This window comes from Chaetodon trifascialis, chromosome 2 (genome assembly GCF_039877785.1).
Source record: "Chaetodon trifascialis isolate fChaTrf1 chromosome 2, fChaTrf1.hap1, whole genome shotgun sequence".
Classification (NCBI taxonomy): domain Eukaryota; kingdom Metazoa; phylum Chordata; class Actinopteri; order Chaetodontiformes; family Chaetodontidae; genus Chaetodon; species Chaetodon trifascialis.
In genome coordinates, this window is record NC_092057.1 from 21,340,353 (window position 1) to 21,350,751 (window position 10,399).

Sequence of the window (10,399 nt, forward strand, 5' to 3'; positions counted from 1 at the left end):
ATTTCGAAAGAGCTTGATTTCCCATCTAAACTTCTCAGATGGCTTCATTTAATGAACTTTTCGAGGCCCAAAAATGATAGAGTTGTGCAGAAGAACTTTTTTTCTTCTGTCCTCTCCCATGAATCATCTCATGAATCCTCAGGTTTATCTTGTGACCCCCTGGAGGTGTCTGACCCTTTGTTTGAGAACCACTGGACCACCAAACTGCATATAAAGGAGTTTAAAGTCCACCTCGACCACCTACAACAATGAAACATTATATACATTTTCTAATAGACTGACAAAACAACAATCAATGCTTAACAATGTTTCTGGAGTTCTTGTTTTTTGCTCAATGGTATGGGTACTACTGAAGAGGACACAGCTGGATCTGCAGACATCCATGATCCCATATGTGCATACATACAGATTTTGGGAGAGGAGGAACCTGATTAGAAAGACTCAACAGGCAGTGACATACCAGAGGAGACAAAACAAGACATGGCTAGAGTTTTGAATGATGAGTGAGTGACATGTGACTGCAGCACTATAGCTAAGTGAGGTGGTGTGGGTACATTTGATGTTAGTCCAGTGTTAATGTTGTTTAAGTCACTCTCAACTGGCAATGATGTGAAGAGGGTAATTTAATTTTAGATGAGGTACAAATGGGTCATAGGGTGCCATCTGCAGGCCAGGGTGCATGTTAACTACTCGCTGATCAAGAGCGGTTGCTCCTTGTCAAAGGGAAACTTCAAAATATAACCAAATCAATAACAAGGAAACATGATGAACAGAGCTCTGACAACAAGCAGAGCTGAAATAACAGACACAAAACAACTCTTCAAAACCAGAGCAGTCAAACCAGACTCCACAAAAGTATTCGATTCGGATTCTTTAATATTGACTTTTTGACTGGCAAAACAACTCTGTGGTTGTTATGCCAAACAAAACAGTTCATAACATGTTACATGGGGATAAAAATATATAGAACAGTACAAAATTAGGACGGATTGAAGGCTGATGTAATTCTTTTACATCATAATCTATAGGAATATATTCTCCGAGTGTTTCATTGTGTAGATGAATGTGTTGTAGCACTTCTCAGGTAACAATGTCACATTCCCTTATGAAAGAAAATGTAAAGTGTGCCTTTGTGGTGACAAGACAGGGGGTTCAAGAGAACAGTTAAAGATTTGGGGTTTAAGACGCACAATGTCCTTAAGTACGACAAAAACAAACACATGAACACAGGGATCTGAGGATAATGCTGTCAGAGGTGTTTTAAAGCTCGGAATGACCTTCATATGTGAGAAATTATATTTTCTGTCCACAAAAGGCACAATCTTCTTTATGTGCTAGAAACCCCATTACAACACTGTTAGGAAGGTATATTATCTGTGAAGACAATAATGTTCATCTACAACAATCAAAAACAACCAAAGATGAAGTTATCCATTTGTTTTGTTCAATCCATATTCAGTCTTTGCTAACAGTAAAACACTGTTGGCCAAACAAAAATATTTGCACAAATAAAAGGAGGGGTGCATGAAGATTTACATTGTGGCTTCATTTAACAACAACAAAAAAAGACATTAACAGGATACATTACGAGTTTGATGGTATCCCAGCAGCCATCTGCTGCCTGGTGGTGTGTACCAGGATCCCATGATGGCCCACTGGGTCATTACCATTTAACAGGCTTAGATGGTCTAGAGCCCGAACACAGACAGACAACAGATTGTAAATGCACTTTTGCTCTTCAGTGTGTATGTGTAGACAATAATCCTGCATCACAACATAAGGCTATAACTGTGAGCAATGCACCCAGAATACACCTGTGCTTGTGTGCACTGTGGTGGTGACACCACCGGGTCCACGGTTCACATTTAACTCAAGTATGAATAAATAATTTGGCAATTATGCCAATTTGGATTTCAGACCAGTCCTGTGTCCACTTTTTGATTGTTTGGCTGAACAGCTGCAGAGGATTTGAGTATGTCCACATGTGTACATGTCAGTACACTGAAAGGTATATTATGCAGGAAATGTCAGTTACTGTTTGTAAATGCAACATTCAAATTTGGCTCAATGCCACCAGAAACACAAAGTACTATTGGAGGAACATAACGTTTGTTGCAATGGAAAAGCCAATACTTCAGCAATCTAACTTAGCCAACCACCAGCACCTACCTGTCCAACACAAAACTGGCCAACTCTGCGTCACTCTTCCTCCCCATCCTCTCCTTCAGTGCTCACCAGTGAGTGAAAGACTCACCCTTGGAGTGAGCTTTGTCAGCTTGGGGTTTTTCCTCGCTATATCGGCATTTCTTTCACCGTTTCCATCATTTTCATAGTTTCCTCAAGGATGTGTGCCGCTTATGGTCTGGCACCTGGCTGCTAAATTTTTAGAAAGTCCCGACCTCACCTATGTGCTGTCACTGGCTGGGGGCTGCACACTCTCTGCCCAAAGGCTGCAGCCCAGAAATGTCCTGACCTCAGCAAAATAAGACCATACAGGCAGAGGGCAGGGTCTCTGCAAATACAGACACTGCCACACACTTCTAGGGGCTTCAAGTGATGATTTTGCACTTTTGAGTCTACACATTGTCTTTTAGGAACATCCTGCATAGTATACCTTTAAACCTGTAATGTGTTTGTGTGTGCGCCTGCCCCTGTGCACTCAGTTCTTCTTGATTCCAGGGCTGCGAGTGTTGAACAGGTTGAGCCCCGATCTGCCGCTCCCATTAGCCACTCCGCTGACTGCGACTCCGGGCTGCTGAAGCACCTTGTCCAGCGTAGTTTTCTTAATGGCTGCTGGAGAGATGCGCTCCTGGTCTGCCAGAAACTGCAGCTCCCTGTTAGAGGACGAGACAATGTAGTGGTAGATACTAGACTGTAGGTTTTTGTGTGTGTGTGTGTGTGTGTGTGTGTGTGTGTGTGTGTGTGTGTGTGTGTGTGTGTGAGTCAACAGTATCTCAATGTTGGCGTTAGGAAGGTAAGTGGGGTCACTTAAATAAGACCAAGAGAGAACTGCATGCTTGAAATATTCATATTGGTTTAGTATTTATCTTTACATAAAACAACAGATTTATAATATGGAATTATTTCTAAATAATCCCTGTGTAGCAGCCCTTCGAAGTGGAATACTCAGATTTGTCTTGGTGATGGTGCCATTACAGGTGCAACTGTCTCACCGTGTCCTAATGCACGAAGCCTCTACTGCATTGATCAGGAGGCTTCGGAAGCCACCACTCTCCATGACGTGCAGGGCATGGATGGTGGCGCCCCCTGGGGAGCAAACGTTGTCCTTCAGCTGGCCCGGGTGCTGCTCCGAGTCCAGCAGCATCTTAGCTGCTCCCTGAAGAGGAACAGGAACATGACGACAAACTTAAAAAATGCAGGTAGATAACTGATTCATATGACAGACAGTTTATCGTTTATGCCTACATAGTCATGGATTGCTGATACAGCGAACTATCCTGAGCAGTAGTAGTAGTGCACAAATAGTGCAAATATGCATTAGAATATAGAATTAAAGATAAAGTTCCTCCAGGAAATGAAATCTAATCTGACGTACAGGCACTAAAATGCGTAAAAGATCCTCCAGGCAGCTTCCTGACTTACAACAGACAAACATGACCATGCAACTATCGTGCCTTTGGTGAGTGTTACCCGCAGACAAATGTGCAAACAAGAGGAGACACTCAGACCAAGAGTATTTACTGTCTACAACAAATAACAACATCTGAAAAGACTCCTGCAGAAAAAGGCTAAACACAGAAGACGGCTCATAAAAATGCACAACGGAGCTGAACACAGTGAGCGGTGAGCAGAAGATAGAGCCTGAAGCAGCTGCCACGATTACAAAAACTGTTTGCAGTGAATCATTTCGAGTAATCTTTTTTGCCAAATTGTGATTAAAACAGTGTCTGCATTAACAAAATTAAGCAACATTTGAGTTTTATTACTCATGCTGAATACAGCAGCAACGAGACATTCCTGTTTTTACCTTTCTTCGATGACGCACGTCGACCGGGCATGTTGAAAATTTATCTTTTTAATCTTCAGTTTTTAGGCAAATCAGAATACCCCACGGGCTTTTATTTTTCTGGAATTTCATCATTTTCTGTAAGTTTACATCAGCGGTTAGAAGTAATGCTGTAATGCTGGGTACATTGAAAACAGCTACTCAATTCGACTGTGTTTTCCGCCTCCAAATACGCTGAGGACCAGTGGACTTAATATTGAGAACAGACGCAGTGAAAGACACATAAATAACACACACACACACTCTCATTCTCTCTCTCACACACACACACACACACACACACACACACACACACACACACACACACACACACACACACACACACACACACACACACACACACACACACACACACACACACACACACACACACACTAAATATAACTGACCAATAGGGCCTGAGCTCCAAGTCTGACTGCCAGTCTCCTGGGCAGACCCATCTTCACTCCTCCATCTGCGAGAGCATCCAGGGCTGTGAACGCCTGTTTACACACACACACACACACACACACACACACACACACACACACACACACACACACACACACACACACACACACACACACACACACACACACACAGTTACAAGTTATCCCTTTAGGGAGCAATGTCATCACAAATTCAACAAATGTAAACCTAACAGTCTGATTGATGAAGAATTTGATTCCACAGACCGATGCTCAGCCCAGCTTCCTTTGCTTCTTCCTTATTATTTAGCCTCCAGTCTGCAGAGTATGAGGCAGAAAGGCAAGTTGACTCTTTAACACCGACATCCACTTAATTAAAAGTTACCTCACTGCCTCTTCGGGGTTAGGATGGGCAAAAATATATTCAGACACTTTCAAGCCTATACTCCAAACTACCTGCATACAGCAGATAAAACCCACCGACGATTATTCTTTATTTCCTCAACCACTGCACACCTCTGTTTGACGTGAGCATTTTACAAAGCAAAAACGACTGAGATTTTGAAATACACACATGACAATACAAGCCATTACCAAAGCTGGGCTCCGTCATATGTTTTCTACTGGACACATTCATTAGAGAGAAGTGTATCCTGACACAGGAAAAGCCTGGCACACATTTGATCTCTACTCCCTGCTGCAGTTTTTCTTGTCTACAACTCAAGCCTGAAAACATCGAGTCAACATATAACCAGCCAGACCTACTGTTTAATCGGCTAAGTCAACCAACACACCAAAAACCCATTTAAGTAACTCATCAAGTAAAAATACCAAAGATGTACTGCTTACAGCTATGAAGATTAGCATACTTTTGTCTGTTTCCTGTTACAATGAATACAGTTTTTGACTTTGTCAGATAACACTTCATCATTTTGAGGCATGGTTTATTTAAATGTCATTGTTTATGACATTTTTAAATTAAATTATTCATCAAAAAACAAGTGATTGATAATAAAAATAAACATTAATTTAGGATCTTGCTGTGAAGCCCAACACCTGAAGATGAAGTAATGGCAACCAGTCTTCCAAAAACACAACACATCAGATCATTCCTACATGAAAACAAATAGGTCTCTGAGTGGAAAAAGAAGAGTTTAAAAGAAAAAAGAAAACGATGATAGCTTTGCTGATACAGAAATTGCAAGATAGCTGGCACAAAATTTGAATAAATCCTGTGACTGCTGACAAAAAGTTTAATCACCAGTGCTTTTATGATAACGGATGACACAGACTATTCCTCCAACACCAGACCACACAGCAACGGCCCAAACCTTTCTCTGCAGCACCTTTTAGTCTGATCCTGGGTGGAATCATCACACCTCATATACGCCTGTTTGTGACAAACACACAGGCCTGAATTCACTTACATAGGCAGGTCCACTGCCACTCAGCCCAGTGACAGCATCAATGAGGTCCTCCTCCACCTCAGTGCAGAAACCCACACTGGCCATCAGCTGCTCCAGCAACTTGCCGTCCTCCACCTGAAAGAAGGAAGACAACATGCTGGTAATGCTATGGGAGAATTAGTCAAAGAAACATATACATAATTAACTCATTCATAGGACTCTTGCTTCCCCTCCACTTTACCTCTGCATGTGTCCCAGTGGCGTACACTGTAGCTCCTTCTCTCACCACCACCGGAGTATTCGTCATACACCTCATGACTTTAGGAGCCGAACGGTACTGAAGCAGCTTCTGTGAAATCACAAGAACAGGAACAGGGGACAGGTGTGTGTCGAGGAGGATGTAAAACAAGTCTTTCACATGTTAGCATAACAACACTTGATTTAACTTAATCTGAGGTAGGGAGGATGAGAGAAAATAAATTAGAGGATGGAAATGCTTGAGGAGAAGAGGGGAAAGACTTGACACAAAATAATTATGGAAATTCACAAGAGGACCAAAACAATACTACAAACTGCACACTACAGATGGAGTCATGAAGAGCCTGTGAAACTTCAGCAGATTGATAACTGTGGATTCCAAAGCCAGAGAGAGATAGTGATAGAGGCCGACCTTCTCTATTGAGTTGATGGTGACGCCTGCTGCACAGGAGACGATGAGATGACGGTCCTCAATGTCCGGCCCAATCTCATCCAGAACAAAAGGGATGATGTGAGGTTTCACGGCCAGGAAGAGCACATCACTCTTGTTGACGGCCTCTTTGTTGCTTGTTGTCAGGTTCACCCCCATTTTCTGCAGAAGGAAATGGAATTGGTAATGATGACGAACAGGTGTTAGGACAGCAACTTGCATCTTGCATGCTCCTCTTGGGCAAGCCCACGCTTGCACACATGCATGCTTACACCAGTGTTTCTATTTCACTTCCCATAACATACAAAAGCAGAATCTCAGCTTCTCACCCTCAGCCCCGACACAGTGGGCAGGTCTGTGTCTGGGGAGCTGGCTGTAATCCTGTGGGTAGCAATCACACCTGGGGAGGGAGACAGGAGGGGGTGGAGAGTGAGGTATGAGGATGTGCAAGGTGGGAAATGACAACTGTAAGATAAGACCTTACTGATCCCCAGAAGGAAAACTGACATCATGCTACAGCAGCTGGTAGGAAACAGATAAAGAACTATCTACCTTCAATACATACAACAAAAGAAGCACAGGAAAAGTCATTAACATTTAATAAATTAGAATTCTCGGGTCATGAATAGGATTTGTGAAAATAGCTCTGTGCACATAGTAATGAGTCGAGTTGTGCAACTCTGCAGGCCAGGCAGAAATGTGTTCATACAGTATACAGTGTATGTGTAGGTGTGACTGCATTTTATCCTGATCCTGCCCAAAATCAGCTGTGTATGATTTGACATCAGTGGTTGAAGGCAAAGGTTGCACAATAAAGAAAGTGGCCTCACCTGCAGCCGTGAACCCTTTCACCAGTGCGTGAGCCAGCTGGCCCGCTCCAATGAATCCAACACTCATCCTGTTAGATGATGTGGCTTCTCTGGCCTGGAAAATCCAGTCAGTGGACCAAATTTATGAGCAAACATCCCACAACAGCCAACCATACAACATGCATGTCACAGTTTTCTTCTGACCTAGGTTGTTAACTTCATAGTTTGGTAATTTTATGAGGTCTTTCCTTAAAATGAAAAGTACAGAGACAGGCATTGGTGATGATGTAATCTAGAGAAAAGTCCTGGAGCTGGCCCACAGACTGTGAATGATGATGAAACACCTCCTCTGACAGTCTGGCAGCACCCATGGGTGACTTTACTGGGATATGGGCACATTTGCTGATTTACAGCTGTGGGCTCTGCATTCAAACCAAATTCAAATGCATGAAAAAACTTTCTAGGGTAACTTAATGCTTTGCTTTCCAGCTGAAGTTATAACGTTATTGTTCATTATTTACCACAAAATCCTTCACATTAGCCTTGTTACACACTGTCCACTGTTTGCTAATAAGTCATGAATTCATCCAGTGCTAACACTAGCGCTCTAATTGATGCTGATGGATGATTATAGCATTTCCTAGCTAGTTAGCTGGTAGCCACCTGTCCTCGGCTAGCTGCCCTGTTAGCTAGGTTTCACAACCAGAAATGAATGAGAAACACGATAAATTCAAGTAACGAGGAGGCAGTTACCTTTCCACACGTTTCGACTGACGTTCCTGACTTAACGGATATAAGTTTGCGTCGTGACCGTTATTTCCCTGCAGCAGAAAAAAACTGAAAATACCACTTTGTGTCAACGTGGCTTCCTTTTTTTAACCGACCTTAAACTGCCCCCATAACTGTAACGGACAGCTACGCTAGCCAATCACGACAGAGACACTGTGAGCTTCTGACTATTGAGAAACTGTATCACAGCATTTGGGCGGGTTTTTACCCTCCGTCACGCCCAGTTGCATCAGTCCTATGTGTGGAAGCGCGACGAAGCTGCCACGGCAAAATGTAGGTCAAGTATATGAACCGTGAGGTGTAGAGTAGGTTATGTTTATATTGGCCAAAGTCAGCACTGACAGTTTCTATTCAGACCGTGTATGATGAATTCCACACGGTTAGATGGGACTTGAAGTGTGTGGGTGGAGAGGAGAGCTAATCCTCCAGTATAGCATCAGAACATGCTGTACTTTGACAATGTAAATGTGCAGCAGTGCCTTTTATGAAAACTGAGGCCCTACCTCACCACCTCAGTATTCACGCATTCATTCATATCTACAGCCAAACCAAAGATCAATACATGATAGATAGATAGATAGATAGATAGATAGATAGATAGATAGATAGATAGATAGATAGATAGATAGATAGATAGATAGATAGATAGATAGTAAAACCACCGTCTAACATATGTTTGCACCATTTACAAAATCAACCCAGAGCTGTTTCAAAATAGCCTATTCCTGTCTGTGCTGTCTCATTACTAAAACCACTGTCTTATAAACTGGCTACATCTATAAAAGATATACTGTCCACATAATATCACTTAGAGACCTCATTCAAGTCATCTTTTCATCCCAGGCCGAGCCTTTCCATCAGTTCCATCCTGAATACAGATTATTTTGAATGTTTACACCACAAAACTATGAGAGCTCAGTCACTTTCAGGGAAATAGACTTTGCACATGCTGTACCTACTTTCTAGCTGTATGTATAGATTTATGTGTCTAAGTATATGTATGTAAGTAATTGTAAAGATATAAATTGTTCTATTCTTTTTTAAACTCTATTCTAATATAGATATTTGTATATATGTTCTGTGTGTGTAGCATTAAACATTTTTCGGTACAAGCCTGTATTATAAAATGATAAATAAATGAATCTTGATACCTTAATGCCTTGATCAGTCAGTAGGGTGCAATCAATACCTCAGTCCCTAGACTCTCTGAATAAATGATATATCCACCTTAATCTGAAGATTTGTACACATGATACAATCGAGTAAACAGGTTTACAAAAAGAGAACAAATAGGTTAACAGTGAAAAAAAAAAAAAAAAAAGGAGAAATCTCTCATACTTGATGGAAATCAAACATGAATACATGAGTTATCACTGATGATTAGACTCGACCTGGGATTCACACCTCATATCATGCAGTAAACAATGTTCTGCCTATTGATCAATCTGCTCGATATTTGATTTATTAATTGATTAATCGTATCATTAAAATGTCAGAAAACAGTAAAACAAGTGAAATCACAATTCTTTATAGTTAAATGTGAGATGTTTTAAATTACATGCCTTGTCTAAGATTACAAAACACCAAAAATATTCAATCACATATGAGAAAGAAAAGCAGCAAATTCTCACATGTTATGTAGCAATGGCTGCTCAATATTGTCTGAGCAGACTGCTGGCCTTTGTAGAATTATGGTTGTCTGATCTGAAACTTGTGTTGAATGCTCCATAAAAAAAAAAACTTTTCATCACTTTTCATCCTCACATTGTAACCTTGCAGGGCAGTCAGATTGAATTGGTGTCACACTACAAGTATCTAGGTATTTAATTGATGATTGCTTAACTTTTAAACCTCACAGTGAAAACTCAGTAATGAAACTGAAGTTCAAGCTCAGTTTTTATTTTAGAAAAAAATCCTGCTTTTCCTCTGTTGCCATAAAAAAAATTGGTTGAAGCTACGTTCCTTCCACTACTTTACTAAGGTGATCTGTTGTTCATGCATGCCTGTTCACTGCTTGCATCTGCTGGATACAGTGTACCACAGCTCTATGAAGTTTGGCTGCAAAGCTCTTACTCACCATTGCACTCTATATGGCAGTGTTCAGTAGCCTTTATTGTCCTTGTGCACACTCATTCACTAGTACATATTTATGTATATAACCTGGGACCACTTGCAGACAGATCTGATCCCAGTTAGGGAATTTAAAATGTAGTGAAAGGTTTTTTGGTAAATTCATCTGTAATTTTTAATTGCTTCTTTTGCTTAATCCACTT

General features: G+C 41.3%; 1 protein-coding gene across 1 annotated transcript; it reads right to left on the reverse strand.

The window, feature by feature from the left end:
• Positions 1–858: 858 nt before the first annotated feature.
• On the reverse strand, positions 859–8,243 carry pycr1b (pyrroline-5-carboxylate reductase 1b). The gene is made up of 9 exons (XM_070988244.1): positions 8,091–8,243; positions 7,359–7,452; positions 6,858–6,928; positions 6,511–6,690; positions 6,082–6,189; positions 5,862–5,975; positions 4,417–4,509; positions 3,174–3,337; positions 859–2,834 (listed from the first exon to the last, which is right to left on the reverse strand). The coding sequence occupies exons 2-9, from the start codon at positions 7,423–7,425 to the stop codon at positions 2,660–2,662; spliced, it is 972 nt and encodes a 323-aa protein (XP_070844345.1). The 5' UTR covers positions 7,426–7,452; positions 8,091–8,243; the 3' UTR covers positions 859–2,659.
• Between the last annotated feature and the right edge of the window lie 2,156 nt (positions 8,244–10,399).

Excerpts from the sequence above, each read along its gene's own strand:
- pycr1b (XM_070988244.1), bottom strand. The coding sequence starts at position 7,425 with ATGAGTGTTGGATTCATTGGAGCGGGCCAGCTGGCTCACGCACTGGTG. Across the intron at positions 5,976-6,081 it reads CCACTGGGACACATGCAGAG|GTGGAGGACGGCAAGTTGCT; the intron begins GTAAAGTGGAGG and ends TCCTTCTTTCAG. Across the intron at positions 3,338-4,416 it reads TTGGAGCTCAGGCCCTATTG|GGAGCAGCTAAGATGCTGCT; the intron begins GTCAGTTATATT and ends GTTCCTCTTCAG.